The sequence below is a fragment of the Macaca mulatta genome, chromosome 5 (genome assembly GCF_049350105.2).
Source record: "Macaca mulatta isolate MMU2019108-1 chromosome 5, T2T-MMU8v2.0, whole genome shotgun sequence".
Classification (NCBI taxonomy): domain Eukaryota; kingdom Metazoa; phylum Chordata; class Mammalia; order Primates; family Cercopithecidae; genus Macaca; species Macaca mulatta.
The window spans coordinates 78358669-78377949 of record NC_133410.1 but is presented as its reverse complement, the minus strand read 5'-3'; the positions used below and the strand labels follow the sequence as shown (position 1 = coordinate 78377949).

The window sequence follows — 19281 nt, the reverse complement described above, 5'->3', positions numbered from 1 at the left end:
CTCGGCTACCAAAATGAGAAACTCTTGAAGGTCCCTCATCATTTATTGCCACAAATCACATTCTAGACACACTTTCCTATGTAACAAATATTTTAAAAAAGAAAACGTATGTCCTTCATTCATAGAAAGCTGAGACAATGCCATACTACTCTAGAGACAAGTCTACGACAAAAATCTATTCAACAAGGCTCTCGATAACTTCACGTTCATATTTGTAGACCAACAGTTTTTTTTGTTTTGTTTTGGTTTGGTTTTGGTTTTGGTTTTTTGGGTTTTTTTGCTCCATTTAACTTCATTCATTTCATTGGCAAGCTTGAGCTGGACTCTTCAGAAAGTTCTAAAGAAATAACTGTAAGAGGTACATATGCTACTACTCAATAAAAAGCCCTTCTATGTTCAAATCCCATAACCAATATTAATTAATTTGTGCACTGTTACCCTTCCAGCTCAAAGACGGGAAGGAAAAACAACAGTGCCTCTGTCTCTAGAATTTGATGGCACCAATTACAGCCCAATCCAATTAAGCAAGTAATGCACTCCAAAAGGGCAAGTTCACCATTATATTCAGGGCGACCCAACTGCCGACTGCCGTTACTACTGCGCTAGGAAACACCCCAGGCTTAAAAGCAACTAACTTATTTGTGGAATACAGAGAAACCACATGTTCCAGACCTTCATTCTCTTTCCATAAAGGGGAAGAGAGAGGGTTTGTCAGGGACAAATGAATGTCCATGGTGGACTGGCCCCGTTGAACCAAGTCATTATAAAGAAAATTCAATAACCATGGATAGATGATCTTGGTACTGTATGTGGGTGTGAGTGTCTTTTAAGACATGTGATTCTTGTCTTAGGAAGTAAGAAATTTTTTTCCCTGAATTATTAGACCTTGTTTTTTCTTTCTCTGACCCTTTCCCCTTTCTCACCCTGGAAAGGGTGGAAATCTGGACATCAGCAAACTGGCTGCAGGAAAGAAATACTATCTAAGAGGTGGGGAGAGAAAGGGAAGTGAGGAAGAAAAGACAGACAGCTATTGCCTCAAGAACGTGTGTGCTCCTAATTGAAGGAGACAGAAATTTTAGGTGGCAGGGAGAGGAAGGAATGGCACTAAAGCTAGGTACCAAGTACCACAGGAAAGGTTTTCGGAGCTTGAACTTCTGACTATGCGCTTACTCCAAGGACCACGGCGCTTTGGAAGATGTGCAATGCTTTACGCAGGACAGTAGGCTGTTACTTGGAGACCCTTAGGGAAGCTGTCACAGCCCCCAGGACAAGTCCCTATTCCCCTCCTTCTTCTCTCTGCAAGGAGAGTGGCGTCCTGCACCAAAGAAGGAAAAAAGGTTTCTCTCCTCTCCAGACCCCACTTCACACAGTGGGTGTGCAAATGTGTTCGAGCATAAAGACAACAACGGGCCGGGTCGCGGCTCTACTCTCAAAGAGGCAGAACCGAGTGTATCCGGGAGACCCGGCTTGAGATTCCTGCAAGGTTTCCTTCCCTAGGCCCGGACTAGGATGTTGCGCGCAGCCAGACAACTTTTCACCGGCTATTCTCGCCTGCGGAGGCACCTCCTGCCTGCCAGCCCGGGCACCTTCCCACCTCTGCCTGCCAAGAGCCTGACGGTGTGTCGGCATCTCAGGACACGGTCCAGCCGAGGTCCCTGTCGCAGACCAGAGTCCTGGAAAAGGAACTGGGCTAGAGCACAGGAGACCACAGACTCGCTAGATAATCGGGCCAGTCTCTGAGTCTCAGTTTCCCTACTGGTCAATGAAAGATCGCAAAGTGTCAAGTCCCGTCCAACTCTCCAGCTCTACGATTCTGGAGTTAGATCGTAGGCTTTCAGGTCCTCTCCGCCCTCACCCGACCTGTCCTCCTTCCTCCTCGGGAGTGGGCTCCTTACCCACAGAGGCGGCCCGGGTCTCCACGCAGAGCCACAGGGCGACGGCCAGCAGCACCTTGCTCGCCATCCTGCACCTCGAGCTGGGCAAAATGCCCAGAACTCTGGAGCCGATTCTTTCTCCCAGCGCCTGTCTAGAGAAGGAGGCGCGGAGACGGAATCCGCGCCACCGCGCAGCGCAGGACCGTTGAGCGCACACGGCTTGGGAGCCCGGGTGCCGACCGCGGCTGCAGGGGCGTCTGCGGATGCCAGTAGGAGAGGATATCCCGGCTGCCAGACTGGCTCTCTGCGGCGCGCAAGTGATGCCCGGCGCAGGCAGAGGAAACGCAGTGACCACACACCGCCTGCTCTCCCGGGGTCCCCGGACTCAGTGCGGGGTGGAAGCTGAGGCCGAAACTCTAGAGCGCGGGGGCGGGGCCATGCGGGGCGGGGCCGGGGCGGAGGAGGGGCTCTCCCATGCGGCCAGCCCCTCCCCTCGCCCGGGTGCGCAGCGGCGATCTAGAGCTCCCCAAGCTTGTTTACATCTCCCCATTTCCCCACACGCACGGACTGCGCCAGGCCTCAAGTCGCCCAGGAGAGAACATCCCGGAGCAACAGCTTTGTTTCTGGTGTAAATAAAAAGTAGTCGGTAACAGGCGCTGAGCCACTCCGAGGCTTAATCGCTTGCGGGTCCCGGAAATTTGGGGAGCATCACCAGGAGCGCAGCGAGAGGCACCGCGCCCTCACCAGGCGCGTCAAAGTGCAGGACCCTCTTCGCCATCGCGCGCGTCTAAAGTGGCCGAGAATCTGCAGCAGTTTGGAGCCACAAGGGAGAAGCGGATACTGAGCCAAATACGCCGGGTCGCAAGCTGGCAGCGGCTCCAGTCAGTAGTTTTGGTTTTTATATTAGGGTATTTTGTTTGGCCAGCATAATTGTAGTTTAAAAAGCTGAATCTGGTTGCTCTTAATCAGAAAACGCACTCGCCCTGTTCGCCAGCATTCCCGCTATTTCCCAAAATATTTGGCGGCTCCAAGTTTGAAGTGACCTGCCTAGCCCCAGGAAGGCATTTTGGTTTGGGACCCCTGCCTGGCTCTCGCCAGAAAACCTATAGCAGGGCTCCAGGGAACTGGAGTATACTGGGCCCGTCCCTGGCATGAGGCTTTCCGTAAGAGAGGGTTTTGTCCATCGTGTTCCCCAACGAAGAGCCCTAGTGAAACTGGCCAGGCCCCTTTTCAGAACAGAGCTTCCAACCAAGATATCCTTAGGCCCAGGGGAAGGAGACCAGCTGCCAGCGGGCTTCAGTGGAGGAGCAATGAAGCAAAAGCACCTAGGACACTCTGTGACCAAATTGCACAACTGTCTCCACGTGTGTGGACTTCTTGCGGCAGCTGTTCGGAGGGGAACTCCAATTCCTTCCTGACCACATTCGTTCCTTCTTGTTTTCTGTCCACATCTCCCCACACCTGGGGAGTGACATCAAATGTCCCTTTACTTCATTAAATATGAATCTTGCAAATGCCTATGTCTCTTACCTCCCAGAGGAGCTTTTTAATGACAACCTAAAGGACCATTCTTCACCAAGATAAACACACAGAATTATTATATCTACACCTAATTCAAACTGGATTGACTGTATACAATTAATGTAACCCGTTACTTATCTTCATCTGTTTTTAAATATTTACTGTATTCATCCTTCTACCTTTCCAAGTTGACAGATGAAATATTTTAACACTGAAATATAATGAATGTATATGGCAAAAAAAATTTTTTTGGAAAAACACAAAAAGGTTTAGAGCGAAAAGACTTTCTTTCGGCAGAGGAATTTTTATGTTTCCTCTTTTTCCCAAGCAGATTCTTAAACACAAGTATGTAGATATGTCACCCTCCTCTTTCCACAATTGTGTGGTGTAAATGCTGTTTGAGCCTTGCTTTTTTCCCTTTAAATTTTATTTATTTATTTGAGACAAGGTCTCATTATGTTGCCCAGGCTGGTCTCCAACGCCTGGACTCAGTCCATCCTCCTGCCTCAGCCTCCCAAAGTCCTGGGATTACAGGCATGAGCCACCCTGCCCAGCCTTCACTTTATAATATACATTGGAGATTCATTCTACATCAACCTTAAAAGCTCCATCATTTATTTATTTATTTTTAAAGAGGCAGAGTCTCACTATGTTGCCCAAGCTGGCTGCGAACAAAGCTCATCTTTCCATCTTTTCAATGTTGGCATGGTGCTCTACTGTATAGATGTACTCATATTTATCTGGGAGGTATTTATTTGGGGAGGGGAGAGAATCTTTAAAGAAACTCCTCTCTTCCTGCTAGTAAACTTAGCAAATAAAATAGGATGGACTCTGGCAGTGTTGGATAAAGTGGTGGGAGATGGAACCTGGTAAGGAGAGGGCAGTTTTTATCCATCTCCATCACCAAACAATTCCCTATCAGCCTTATTTACAATTCATGACACTTCCTCTTCCATGTCTCATTTAAGAAGATAGCGTCTCCTCTGAATGCAAACCAGAACCTGCAGGCCGGTGGTAATAGCCCCCTTTAGAAGTCTTGGAGGAAATGATGCGTCTTTGATGGCCGCAAGACCAGAATTTGGCAGAGTCTCAATGAAATCAGTCTACCACTTTCCCTCCCACACAGCACTTAGAAGTGCCTTAGGTTCACACACACATACAAAAGGCAAAGTGTGTTAAAAAAAAAAAAAAAAAAAAAAGGAAAAAGAAAGATAGAAAAGTCTGTTCCATGTGCAGCACCCTCTCATTAGCCAACATCGCAAAGGAGTGACTTTGGTGAGTTAACCCAACAGTACTGCGACCACCTAGCAAAGTGCCCCAAATGTGTTGAGTGTTCCACAGATGCTATTCAGATGCGACAGCAGAATAGTAGCTAAGTGCACAGACTCTGGGCCACTGCCTGGATTTTATTCCCTGATCTACCACTTACTATCTGGGTGGTCTTTACCAACTTACTAGTAACTTATCTATGAAACACAAAAAAAAATTATAATAGTACCTTTTTCACAGGGTTCTTACAAGAATTAAAGGAGTTACTGCATGTAAGGCACTTGGAATAGGCCCCAACACAGCTAGTAAGCACAAGATCTTGGACATAGTAAGTACCAGGTACACATTAAGAAACATTCTGCAAAGGTTAGTTATACTACAATGCATGGGCTTCTTCATGCTGCTGAGATCTAAACTGCAAAGAAGGTTCATTCATTCAACAGTTTTTGAGCACCTACTACATGTTAGGCTCTGAACCAGGAACTGGGGTTATGATGGTGAAAATAATGGCAAGATGAGCTTAAATGAGGAATCATTGTAACAGCCTCACCCAAGACAAATTTAATTTAATCTTTAAGCACTTCTTGTCTCCAGCTACTTTTCTGGGCTTGTACATACAGAATATACATTGTTCATATTCAAAGCACACTGCATAAATTACTCTCCATGATCTCCAAATTTGGTTACATTACCAACAGTATTTTGGACTCCATGTCTTAACAAGTTATATGAAGATTGGTCAAAAGTTAATAACTGTGGAAGTTGAACAGTGGGTACTTAAAGATTCATTTGACTGTTCTCTCTACTTTTATGTGTTTGAACATTTCCATGATTTAAAAAAAAAAAAATCGATTTTAAATGACTGTAATCAAAGGGATGCCCAGGCCAATATACCTCTAATTTTCCATTGTCTTTTCCTTGATATGGTGAAAATAAGGATTTGGAATGTCCTTGAGCATTATCTTTTAATCATTTCAGTCAGAGGCTTCATCATTTGTCAATGAAAATAATAATTCTTACCTACCTTAAGAACTGCTATGAGACTCAAATGAGATCATCTCATGAAAGTGCTCTAGCCGGGCGCGGTGGCTCAAGCCTGTAATCCCAGCACTTTGGGAGGCCGAGGCGGGCGGATCACAAGGTCAGGAGATCGAGACCACAGTGACACCCCGTCTCTACTAAAAATACAAAAAATTAGCCGGGCGCGGTGGCGGGCGCCTGTAGTCCCAGCTACTCAGGAGGCTGAGGCAGGAGAATGGCGGGAACCCGGGAGGCGGAGCTTGCAGTGAGCCGAGATCGCGCCACTGCACTCCAGCCTGGGCAACAGCGTGAGACTCCGTCTCAAAAAAAAAAAAAAAAAAAAAAAAGAAAGTGCTCTATAAACTGTAAAATGCTGATGATGGTAATAAGGATTCAATAGATGTTTAATTTTTTTTCCTTAAAGTACTTGTTACCAAAGCCTTTAATTAGGTGTCTTCCATGTATACCTTCATCGCCTAAGAATATCAACGGTTCAAAAATATTTCTGGCCAGGTGTGGTGGCTCATGCCTGTAATCCCAGCACTTTAGGAGGCTGAGGCAGGAGGACTGCTTGATGCCAGGAGACTGAGGCTGCAGTGAGCTATGATTGCACCACTGCACTCCACCCTGGGTGACAGAGTGAGACCCTGACTAAAAAAAAAAAAAAAAAAAAAAAAAGTATTTCCCATATTTCTTTGAGATAAAGATATAAATATAGAGAAGAGATACATGGAGACATACATGATTAACAGAAAATTTTGCAGAAAATATCTAGAAGGGTACACACCAAAAAAATACCTACCTCGGGGAAATGGTTGAGGCACAGAGGCAGAGGGATGAGAACTTGTACTTTTTGCTTCATATATTTCTATAATTTTTTTCAAACCAAGAAAGTATTACTTTTACAAATAAAAAATACTATAAAAGAGATCAGCTCTCTTTTCTAGGGGTTTTTGTATTTTTAAATATGACCATTTATTGATTACATGTTTGCATCGACACTTTCTCATGTTTACTATATTTTTCTTACCATGTTCATTTATTTTCAACTTACCAGAGCCTATGACTACCTCACCAGATGCTGGCTCAGTTTCATAGCCCATCCATACTTACAACTATTGTGCCTTGGGAGATCATAAGCATACCCTTTTTTTCTCATTATCTACCTTCTTTAAACGTCTAACTTTATTTTACTTCCTGTGTGATTTATACATTTAACTTAAGATATATTTGTATGTTCAAGAAAAAAAAGGCTATGTCACCACAAAGCCAAGCCTGCCTCGAATGTGTCCAACAGTGTTCGATTTTATTTATAAAGCCTTATATTCTAGTAAATATAAAGCAAATTCTCCATCTTCTTTGAGAAAGAGATTAAAGAGAACTTGATTACTTGCTCCCTGCAAAGGAAAAAAAATCTCAGTTACTATAAATATGTATAACTATGTTCCAGTCCCAAACTCTCCCGAATAGTTTCTTGGAATATGTCACATAAGAATAGATATAGTAATTGTTAAATGTGTAAAAGATGCAAAGAATTTAAATAATTAACTGAAAGCCCACACAGCACCAGAGAAGGATACTAAAAACTAATAAGAGCTAACACTTTTTGAGCACATCATTTCAGCAGGCTCTGTCCTGAATACTTTATTTCTCATTTCATCCTTATAACATCCCATGAGATGGCAAGCACTATTAGTATTCCTTAGAAAGAAAAGAAGTAAAGAGAAAAAATATTTATTCTCAATTTAAGTAAGTGTCCCTTTGCCTTCCTAAAAGTCTTACCAAAAAAAAAAGTTGCTATATTTCTTTGTAAATAATCAGTGAAGTTTTTCATCATTAATTAGGAATATGATAAAAGGAGGGCATTCTTTGCTTTTTTCAATAACAATAAAAAGAAGGGGTAGATTTTGGAGCACTTACTATGTGCCAGGTATTTTCCTTGGATTATCTTATTTAATGCACATAATAACTCAATAGAAAAGATACTAAAATTATTCCCATTTAAGGGAGATGGGAAAATGAGGTTTAGAAAGTTTAAGTAACTTTTGCAATGTCCCATGACTGTAAGTGGTGGAATCAGGACTTAAAAGCAGAGAGGTATTAAGCACCCAAAACAGACCCCTCCAAGCACATACAAATAGCTTTTTGTTTTTGGTTTTTTGTTTTTTCGAGGACTAATCTCATTCAAGGCATGAGGCTGAGTGAATTGATGCCACTGACTTCCTCTGCCTCTCCATAACAATAGCTTCCATTTTCCTAGATGCATGAAAAGCTAAGTGACTTAGAAGAGGCACTCTGAGATGGCTGACCAAGGAAGAATGCAAAGCAGGTAATTAGATCTTGCCCTCCCAACCTGCAGAATCCCAGCCACATTGAATATTTACCTTCCACCCAACCCCCAAACCACAGATCTTCTCTTCCAAAAAAAAGAGTAGTTGCTTCTATACAAATAATCACTTGCGCATTTGGGGCATTTCTTTTCCACAATAATTTTTTGCCATTTGTTCTCCCGGACATACCTTCCATACCCAGTGCAAATATCTGTCCGAAGTGATATGTTTTGTTTTTTTATTCAGCTGTCTGCTTCAATTCAGATGCTTCTAGGAGAAATAGGCAAAGACAAATCTTACTTGAGCAAGTAGTTAAGTTTGGAAGGATAGTTGGTAAGATCTAATTAAAAATGGTTAAGGACATGATGATGGTGCCTATTAATAAAATCTATTTTGTGTCCTATAGACTTATTGTGTTATGTCTAATTAAGCAAAGCTATTGTAAAGATACTTTGGGGTTAACATTATATGTGCTAGCTATGTAAAATGTACTTTATATGATTATTCTCAAATTCACATTTAGATAATAGTCATCCATTTAATAAATATATCCAGAGTTATACTGAATTTATACTTTATCATTGACAAATTAATGTGGACTATTTTGTTATTCACAGAACTAAGAAATTATTTTCCTTTTCCTGTACACACATAGCACTTATGCAACATCTGATAACATAATCACATGTTTATGCAAATGTTTCTCCCTCAAATCAGGAATTAGGTCACATTGATTTTGTATTCCCAGTGCCTAACACAGTCCCTGTGCATACTCACCTCTCGACACATTAATGATGTCCAAGTTATTTTTGTCATTTCCATTTCTGCTGCTCTTTGTTCCTCCTTTGCTTTTTATTTTTTCAGAATCACATGCCTCTGGAGTATCCATTTCAAATGTATTTACAGAGAGCAATTTGTGGGAATAAAGAGAACTATGCAATGTCAACATAGACACAACGGAGTGAAAGAGTTAGTTCTTAATTTTTTAAGCAGTAGGGATTGAAGATTTTTGTTTTTGACTTTGAGTACAATGAAGAAAAAGAAATAAAGCATTTATAAGAGTTGCATGTATTATACAAGAAACGTGTGATTGAAATGTTGCATCTGTGTCATTTGCAGACTTGTAACCATTTTCCAGTGAATTAATACCATCTTCCTCCTTAAAGCCTATCAAGTTTTCGAAGAACTGAATAGTGCAAAAAAACAGTTTTAGTTCCCAGAGAAGTGCTACAGATTACCATTCCCTTACAAGAAGAATGTGTACACTTCCAGGTTAATTGTATTAGTTTGCAATACTGTTCACATTTTTATAGACTAAAGATAATGTTTCCCGGTAATGCCACTTCACCAGTGTTGAGAGCAAGATAACGACAGCAGAAAAGTTTTATGTTCTTTGTATATAAATGTAGTCTCCAGAGTTTCCAAAACATTGGTGAAAAGTTCCTGGAGGCACAAATAAAAATTTTTTCTTTGAGCAGTGTTTTTGAATGTTCGTTTGTAATATATCACTGCCTTGCTTCACTTAATAAAAAAAAAAAAAAGAAAGAAAGAAAACTCACCAAGGAATGCCTCACAAAGAGAGAAATTTTTAAATAAACTGAAAAATACAACTTAAAATCTAATTGATAATGATCCAATAATTGGTCAGGCTGGTTATAGGCAGATGAAAGACTGTAAGGGAGTCATTTCATGCATCTCATCACACAATATAAATAAAAGATCCAGCTGTGGAGAAAATGATTCTAGTAACAAAGCACCACATCAAAAATATTCCACATTAAAATGGTCTTTGGATATATACAAAAACACTATATTTCATTATCCTAAGAAAACTTGACCTTGCTGCTCCCTAAAGCTACTTAGTAGTCTAGTACTTTGACCTTTCCCTCAAACGAGTTCTTGAGAGATAAAATGACATCCCTCACCTTCTCTCCTCACGTGCAATAACTTCTTACTCTTGACTCTGCCCAGCATCTCCACAACAGCCATCCCATTGTCCACCCTCTTCTTGAACCTCCGTCTTTGCTGAAGCTTGAAATACTCATAGGTATACTCCTGCCTACCAGCCAATGCCCTTCACTGGCTGACATTCCTTTGCTCAACCCTAAACATAAGGATCACCAAATCCATTCTTGGTCACCATCCCTTGTACTCTTCCATAACTTTCTCAGGAATTTTATTTCCTCTGTGCCTTTGACTGTCTTCCTTATGGAGAAAACTTGAAAAATTGTGCTCTTCAACTCTGATTTTCTACCCTAGCTCCAGCTTCTAATCTCTAATTCTTCCTGGACATCTCTGTGTATGTTCCACCAATTTCTTAAATTCAAAGTGCCCAAAACTGAATTCTGCCTCCTTCAGCCTTCTCAAGCTCGAAGTCCCTCTAGATGCTTATACTACATTCCATGCTGTCCCCTGCCTTTTATTTTCCTCTCAAATCCAATTTTGTCTACATTCTTTACTTCCCTTGTATCCATCTCCTATTTTCATTCATCAGACTGCCCTGACTTATGATCAGTTTGCCTTTTTCTTGGAATATTCCAGTCCACTCATCACTCTACTGCCAAAGTTATCTTCCTAAAACACAAAGTTCATCTGTCCTTCACCTTGGACAGTTGACGACTGTACACAGCATAAAGCCCCACATCCCAAGCCTGTGTTTAAAGGTTCTGTTCTTTGCTGCTTCCTATTTATACAACTTACCTCCAAGTATACCATGGACATACTATTAGTCCAACTTTCTAGATTTCACTGGCCACCTCCAGAAAATGTGTTACGTCTCTTGCTTACTGTGTTCTCTATGCCTTGAATGTGCTTTATTCCAATATCTGCCCATACACAGTTGGTCCCTCTTTAAAAAGAGGCCCCAAGAAGTCTCTGCAATCCCTACTCATCCTCATCTCCCCATCTGACTTACTCTTTCCATACCTGCGTGAGTAAGGATTCCTTAAGTTGTAAGAAACAAGAAAACCAACTCAATTTGGCTTGAATGTATACGATCATGTTGTTGTAAGTTATGGTCTGGCTTCAGACAGTTTTGTCCAGAGTCTCATTGTGTCATCCTACTGTTTTTCTCTGTGATTTTCTCAATTCTGCCTTCAGGCTGTCTTCATAATAGAAAAAAAAAAATGGCTACACATTCTCACTCCACATTGTCCACAGAAAGACAGTGTCTCTTAAGAAATAAAGGGGAAGATCCTTTGATCCTTTGACCTAAGCACATCTTAAGTCTCATTGCCTTATCCCTAAACTAATTACCAGAGGCAGGAAGGATCTAATAGGCTATGTCAATCAGAGTCCACCTTTGCAATTAAGAATAGGCTCAATAACACCAAAACTACATAATTGAAATCGAAAAGGGACTGTTCCTCAAAAAAATCTAAATATTTTTCTAGGAAGCAGGGGGAAATGCATGTTAAAGAGACAACTAACCAATGACCATTATATTCCCCATGCTCCAAGAATATCTGTTGTAGCATATAGGATATCATGCCTTATAACAGGTTTATTTGAATATGTGTGTCTGTCTTTCTCATTATATTGTAAGATGAAGGACAAGTTTAATGTGGTTTACATAATCATTTTCTCTAAACTTCCAAATAATTGATGACAAGCTTTTCATTCTTCTTCTGAAATAGTTTTTTCTGCATCCAACAGTATCATCATAATAATGACTAACATGTATTGAGTTACCATGTGTCAGGCCCTGTTGTAAGCATTTTACGTATGTTGACTCCCTTAATTCTCACCATCAGGTTACACATTTCATAGATGCAGAAATTATGGCTAAGGGAGGTTAAGTAACTTGCCCAATCCTAAGCAGCTTATGTATGGGGGAGCCAGGACTTAAGTCAAAGCAATGAGAATACAAAGTCTACACTCTGAAGCTGACTCTTATGCTGGTTATATTTATTAATCTCAATAAAATGTACCTGTTGGCAAAACAGTCACTAAAAAGCTATTTATCTTTCAGCCCACCCATTTAGACTACTACTCAATCTTGCCAATTCTTTTTTAATGTATCTGTCCTTTATGGTTTGTTCTTACATTAAATTGACCATTCAAATTCTGACCATCTCTTGGCTAGAATTCTAGACTAATATATTTAAGAATCAATCCATCTCATATTTCCACCCAAACTATACGCTTAGCCTCAATACTTTTCTTCCTGACCTGATCCCCAATATAAAGGTGGAACGTCTTTCATCTCATAATCAGAAGAGAATAAGACCATCCGAAGTTAAATATCTAGAGTGGCTTGTGACAACAAGTCTTATGGGACAGCATGGTAATTGATTCTTTGATGTTGTCCTGACTCTGAGATGGAACCCATATAACTGTGAGAGCCCTTCAGAGATTATACAATGCAGTGCCTTCTCTTCAGTCAGGAATCCATTAACCATTAAAGATTAATCTTGATTATTAGCATCTTGAAGAGGCATTGAAAAGTATGGTTGTGGAGACAAAACCATACTTGGAAATACAGAACTTCTCCCCCTAGCATGTGCCTGTGACAGGGGCGTGACATGAGGTTTCACCCAGTGCTATGTACCCAGTAGCCTGCGGCAGTGCCAGAGGCCTGCTCCTTGAGCACAGATCACAGATTGCCAAGCAGTCTCTACCAATTCATTACCTTGCTTTCTAATAGCAAGGTAATTATGACGTATCTATGCAAACACCAGCATTTTAGATGTTTTAAAAGTATTACCCATGCACTAGATACGTTGTTCCTTTTCTTAGAGAATTTATGGATATGTATCATTTTATTTTTAAGTTTTAACTTTATTATTTATTTATTTATTTATTTATTTGAGATTTATTAGTGTTAAATCAGTGGTTCTCAACCCTGGCTACACATTAGAATCTGCAGAGTCTGCGGAGTTTTGAAAACCTGGTACCTGGCACCTTCCTACATCATAAATCAAAATCTTTAGGAGGAAAGATTTGATCAATAGATTTTCTTGTTGTTGTTTATTTGTTTTCTACTGTGATTCCGTTGTGCAGCCAAAGTAGAGAGACATCATGTTAAACTCTTGTTCATGAGAACAGAAATATCTTTCCAAAATTTAGAAATAAAAACTTTATAGCTTCAGGATGATTCTGTCCATTGGATACAAATGCCACAGTGAGCTTTCCAAAGAGCACCAAAAATACATGAGATTTGAAAACCATAACACATAAGAGCAAAATAATTTATTCCTAACAAACTCAAACTTATGAAGAATACTTTTAAATACATTTTACCCCACAATATCTGTTTCATGTGAATGAATGTTAAGGTGTTTGGCATGATTCAGGGTGAGTTGTCCACATGTAAGGGCACTTGTAACAAGTTCTTTTTTTTTTTTTTTTAATTTATTATTATTATACTTTAAGTTGTAGGGTACATGTGCATAACGTGCAGGTTTGTTACATATGTATACTTGTGCCATGACTTGTAACAAGTTCTTAAAGCATTCTTGAGTATTTCAAATTGCTATTTAACATTTGACTAGATGAAATGTTTCTATCTACCACTCGGAAAAAAAGTAGAAGTAAAAAAGTCTGAAGTCAACAGTCTGGTACTAATAATTCACTTTGATAGGAAGAATTACAGCTTTCCAAGTCTTAGCTTCAAACAGAAGATAAGCTTTTTATGTTTGTTGAGGCAGCTGTCTCCTTTTTTTCTGAGTTATGCTTTTTGTTAAATGCTACTATGAATGAAAGAAGAACTGCTTGAGGGGGATTGAGTGGGAGGAAAACACCAAAATTAAGTGTCAAGAAATATAGATCATCTAAATCAGTTAATCTGATCTACAAACATTGCTGAACATAATGGAGCACGTGGTGTCATCTTTTGCCCTTCCTGACTCCTAAAATCAAAAGTTAAATTCTAATAAACTGTATAGAGCTAACTATATAGTATAAAATATATAGAGCTAATAAAATATATAGAGCTAACTCATATCCAGTTAAAAGAATTCTTTAGGGTCTAGAATAAGGACCCCAGAGTACAGCCACCTTTAAAATTCTTGGCCAGGCGCATGGCTCATGCCTGTAATCCCAGCATTTTGGGAGGCCGAGGTGGGTGGATCACAAGGTCAGGAGTTCAAGACCAGCCTGGTCAAGATGGTGAAACCCCGTCTCTACTAAAAATACAAAAAAATTAGCCAGGCGTGGTGGCAGGCGCCTGTAATCCCAGCCACTCAGGAGGCTGAGGTAGAGAATTGCTTGAACCCGGGAGGTGGAGGTTGCAGTGAGCCGAGATCGCGCCACTGCACTCCAGCCTAGGCAACAGAGCTAGACTTGTCCCCCCCCCAAAAAAAAAAAAAAAAATTCTTTGTAAGCTTATGTTTCAAAAAGTTTTAAAACATCTGTATATGTGTGCTTGTGTACAGAATACACACTAAAACCATACCCATCAGAATTTAACAGCCATTATTCCTCAGTGAGAAAAATATGAAAGACTCAAATTTTCTTCAACTATCACATAATACTTTTTATATGTATATGCATAGAAGAAAAGTCTTGAAGGGCTCATATGAAACTTAATTACTCCTGAGGAACAGAATGGGGTAGTAATGATGGAAGGGATCTCATTTATTACTCTATATTCTTTCATATTATTGAATATTTTTATTAATAATTTGTAATTGAAAATGATAGTTTAATAATAAACATATGATAAAAATTTGAATTTTAAAAGAGCCATTAAAGACCATACTCATTCTTTCCAATTGGGAAGTGTCTTTATTAATATCTCATCTGCCCAGGTGGGTAAGAGAACGTGAACAGAAGTGCTCTCACGTTTTTAATATTTATTATGGCAACATCTCACTTCCAGGTACCAAAACCTGTGTTCATTTTCCATTACTGCATAACAAATGACTCCAAAACCTAGTGGCTTCAAATAAAGAGAATTTATTATCTCAGTTTTTGTAGGTCACTGAGGGCAGTCAAACCGGGTTGTTCTGATTCTGGGTCTCTCATGAGCTTGCTGTCAAGATGTCAGTAAGAGATGTGGTCATATGAAAGCTTGACTGGGGCTGAAGAATACATTTCTGGTACAACTCACTCCCACGACTATTGGCAAGAGGACTCAGGTCTTCACTGAATATTGGGACTCTGTACAGGGCTGCTTGAGTGTCCTTATGTCATGGAAGCTGCCTTCCACAGAGCAAGTGACCCAAGGTAGCAAGGTGGAAGCCACACATCTTCTATGACCCAGACCTGGAAGTCATACATATACCGTTATGTCCACAGTAACCTACTAGTTCACAGTTCAGCCCTCTTCAGTGTGGGAGAACAGTAATTCCAGGACTTTCATACCAGGGGCACGGGTCACTGGGGGCCCTCTTGGAGTTTATTACAATTTCTGTCATTAGTGTTTTATAGTTTTCAATCTCCAAATCCTGACCATATTTTTATAGATGTATTCCAAAGTCTTTCATATTCTTTGATGTCATTGTAAATGGTACCATTTTTAAGTTTTAATCTCCAATTGTTTTTTGCTATTATATAGAAATACAATTCATTTTTATATTCTCCTTGTAACCTGTGCCCTTGCTAATCTCACATATTAGTTCTTGTAGGTTTTGATAGATTTGGGGATTTTCTATGTAGATAATAATGTTACCATTAATAAAGACAGTCTTAGTTCTTCCTTTCCAGTCTGTATGCCTTTTATTTATTTGTTGGCTTGTCGCATAGACTAAGATCTCTAATATAATGTTAAATAGAGGTAATGAGAATGTGCATCCTTGTCTCATATCCAAGCTTGAGAAGAAAGTATATAGTTTTACATCATTAAGTATGATGCTATAGGTTTTTCATAGATACTTTTTATCAGGCTGAGGAAGTTCCCTTCTATTTCTAATTTATTAGAATTTATGATGAATAGATGTTGAATTTAGTTAAATGCTTTTTCTGACTCTATTGAAATAATAACATGGTTGCACTTTTTTAGTCTGCTGCTATGTCAAATTGCATTGATCAATTTTTGAATGTTGAGCCAAACTTGCATTCCTGGAAAAATAACCACTTAGATATAGTGTGCTTTCTTTTTTTTAATATATGGCTAGATTCAATTTGCTAATGTTTCATTAAAAATTTTTGAACTTATATTAATGAGGGATATTAGTCTTCAGTTTTTTTTTTCTATTTCTGTTTTGTTATCTTGGCAATGATAGCATCGTAAAATTAGGTAAGAAGTATTCTCTTCTATTTGTTGAACCATATATATTTGCAGGTAAAATGATATTCCCTCGGACTTGCTTCAGATTATTTTGGACGAAGAGAGGGATGGATGTGAATATACATGATACAGGATAGATCAGGAGTTTATAATTATTGAAGATTAGTAATGATTATGTAAGGATGTATGACACTTTTCTCTGTACCTCTGTATATATGTGACATTTTCAATAACAAAATGTTTTCTTTCCTTTTTTGAAACACAATATTGCCCCGTCTCTCAGGCTGGAGTACAGTGGGCATGATCTCAGCCAATTTTTATGTTTTTAGTAGAGATGGGGTTTCACCATGTTATCCAGGCTCATCTCAAAGTGATCCACCCTCCTCGGCCTCCCAAAGTATTTGGAGCACAGGCATAAGCCACCATGGCTGACCAAATATTTTCTTTTAAAAATAAACCAGTGTCCTTTCCACAGCTCTATCCTACTTTCCAATTAGTATGCTAGTAGAGGAGGTCATCTCAAAAGTTCAGCAAAGGGAGAAGTAGAGATTTAGACAGAGTTCATAATCCTTTTAATGACTGTACTTAATCCTTTTAATGACTGTACATTAGCATCCAAATGTGTATTAAAAGGAGGGTAGGATACACTGAGTACAGCTTCAATTCAGAAGTAGGATTTAAGACTATCTTAATTTCTTGGCTATTTCTTCAACTTAGTTTTGAAAAACTCTATCCTATAATGCAATGGTTGTCAAACTTTAAGGTGCATGGGAGAGCTTTTTGAATTACACATTGCTGGCTGGGTGCGGTAGCTCACGTCTGTAATCCCAGCACATTGGGAGGCTGAGGAGGGCAGATCACTTGAGGTCAGGAGTTCAAAACCAGCCTGGTCAACATGGTGAAACCCTGTCTCTATTAAAAATACAAAAATTACCTGGATGTGGTGGTGGGCACCTGCAATCCCAGCTACTTAGGAGGCTGAGGCAGAAGAATCACTTGAACACAGGAGAAAGAGGTTGCAGTGAGCTGAGGTAGCACCTCTGCACTTCAGCCTGGGTGACGGAGCGAGACTGTCTCAAAAAATAAAATAAAATAAAATAAAATACACATTGCTTAGGACAGTAAAACTCTTTTGTATGACATTACAATAATGGATTCACGTTATACACTTATCAAAACTTATAGCATATACAACACCAAGAGTGAACCCTAGTGTAAATTTTGGAATTTGGATAATAATGATGTGTCAATGTAGGTTTATCGACTGTAACAAATGCACCATTTTGGTGCAGGATATTGACAGTGGGGAAGCCATGCATGTGTGGAACTAGGAGAGTCTGCCAACTCTGTACTTTTCACTCAATTTTGCTGTGAACCTGAAACAGCTCTAAAATATAAAGTCTACTTAAAACAGCAGAACAAAAACAAAAACCACATTGTTGGACTCCATCTTCAGAGTTTCTGATTCAGTAAGCTTGAGGTGGAGTGTACGATTCTGCCTTTCTAATGAGTTCCCAGGTAATAATTATGATGTTGGTCCATCAACCACTGAGAACTTCTATTCTAGTATAATGCTTCTGATCTCAGAAATTTGAAGCCTTCTCACAACTTAAACTCTGGCTTCAATCCAAATAGAATAGCATTTAGTTCACAAGCTGCATTGACTCTGAATTCTGTTAGATTCATTTTAGCAAACTTTGCTTTGACATCGACTATGTACCAAGGCTCTTGTTAATCTCTATAGATTCAAGGCCACATATTAATGCACTGTCCCTGCCATTAAAGATTTTATAGTCTTATGTTCTAATCTTCAGTCTTGTTTAGTAATTTTAGAAAATATTTATGTTCAATTCTAATCTGTTTCACTTCTAATGGATTATTTTTAACTTTCCTTCTTTAAAAGAAATTAACCATTGATTTCAGCTTATAGTATAAAACATTATGATTTTTTTCTACGTCTTGCTCTATAACATAATTCAGGTCTTCCTAAGTGTCCCCCAGAAGGGACCTGAGAAATCATCCCATTCATTCACTTATTCCCGTTTTACAGTTGAGGAAAGAGAGGCTCAGAAAAGGCAACTTTTCCAGGTCACTGAGCTACTAAGTAAGAGAACTAGAACTAAATTCAAGTTGTAGGATCACTAATGCTGTGCTCTTTCCATGACATCAGGCCTCATGACTTAAATTCCAATATCAAAGAAAATTATGGATCCCCATATCTAGAAAATATTACAAATTTCAGTAGAATTTCACATTTAAATTAAATTGTTGAAGATCTTTGTGAATTAAAGAAGAAAAGGTGGGGGAAAAGATGAAGGGATGGGGTGGGGGTGGCAGAAGTCATAATAGTAGTAGTATAGTAGTCATAAATAACTTTCCATGTGTTACATAGTGTGACTTTCTTAGAATATTCATTCTTCTCAATAACTCTTGAAGTATGTACAATTATTATATCCATTTTACAGATGAGGAAACTGAAGCACAAGAAGTTTAGTAATTTGCCCAAAGAGACATGGCTTTTCAATTCAATTTCATTTAGTTTTCTTGGGTATAGTTAATCCCCCAAATGTAACCAAATTCTGCTAGGAGGGAGGTGTAAGTAATGTTGAATCATTGTGTAGAGTTTTGTACAGTTCTTCAAAGCACCAAATCTCTTTTGGGTAGCTTAGCAAATCTCAGTGAGGTAGCTGAAACATAAGGAAATTTAAAATTCTTTCTTCTGCACTTACTAAAAATTTATTTAACAGTTCTAGTTTTCTTAACAGGTCAAATATTAAACAAAAATTGTTCTTTCCGCAATCGGATTCATGAATAGGTCAAAAGGCTTCGTTGGAGTGGATGATGCAGAAGGTATACACACATTCACACACGTAGACACACACACCCTCATTCAGTCTCATGCATAAACAAACATTACCTTATACCCTGGGGGAATATTTTTAGCTATCTTTAGCCAAACTGGTTTCACTTGGCAGACTGCAACCCCCTACAGGTGGCACCTATTTTCTGTGTAGTGTTTCCTTTTCCCAGAACTGAGACATTGGCACCACGTACCTCCTTGCTCTTCTCAACATCTGTTTCTTCTTATGTGCCAGAT

At 39.4% G+C, this 19281-nt stretch overlaps 1 protein-coding gene across 1 annotated transcript in view; it reads right to left on the bottom strand.

Moving 5' to 3' along the window:
* KDR (kinase insert domain receptor) overlaps positions 1–2312 on the bottom strand; it is a 47180-nt gene extending 44868 nt beyond the window's left edge. The window contains exon 1 of the mRNA XM_015138690.3: positions 1896–2312. Coding sequence (XP_014994176.1) covers positions 1896–1962 — 67 coding nt within the window. The 5' untranslated portion in view covers positions 1963–2312. The remainder of the gene's footprint in view (positions 1–1895) is intronic.
* Positions 2313–19281: the final 16969 nt, after the last annotated feature.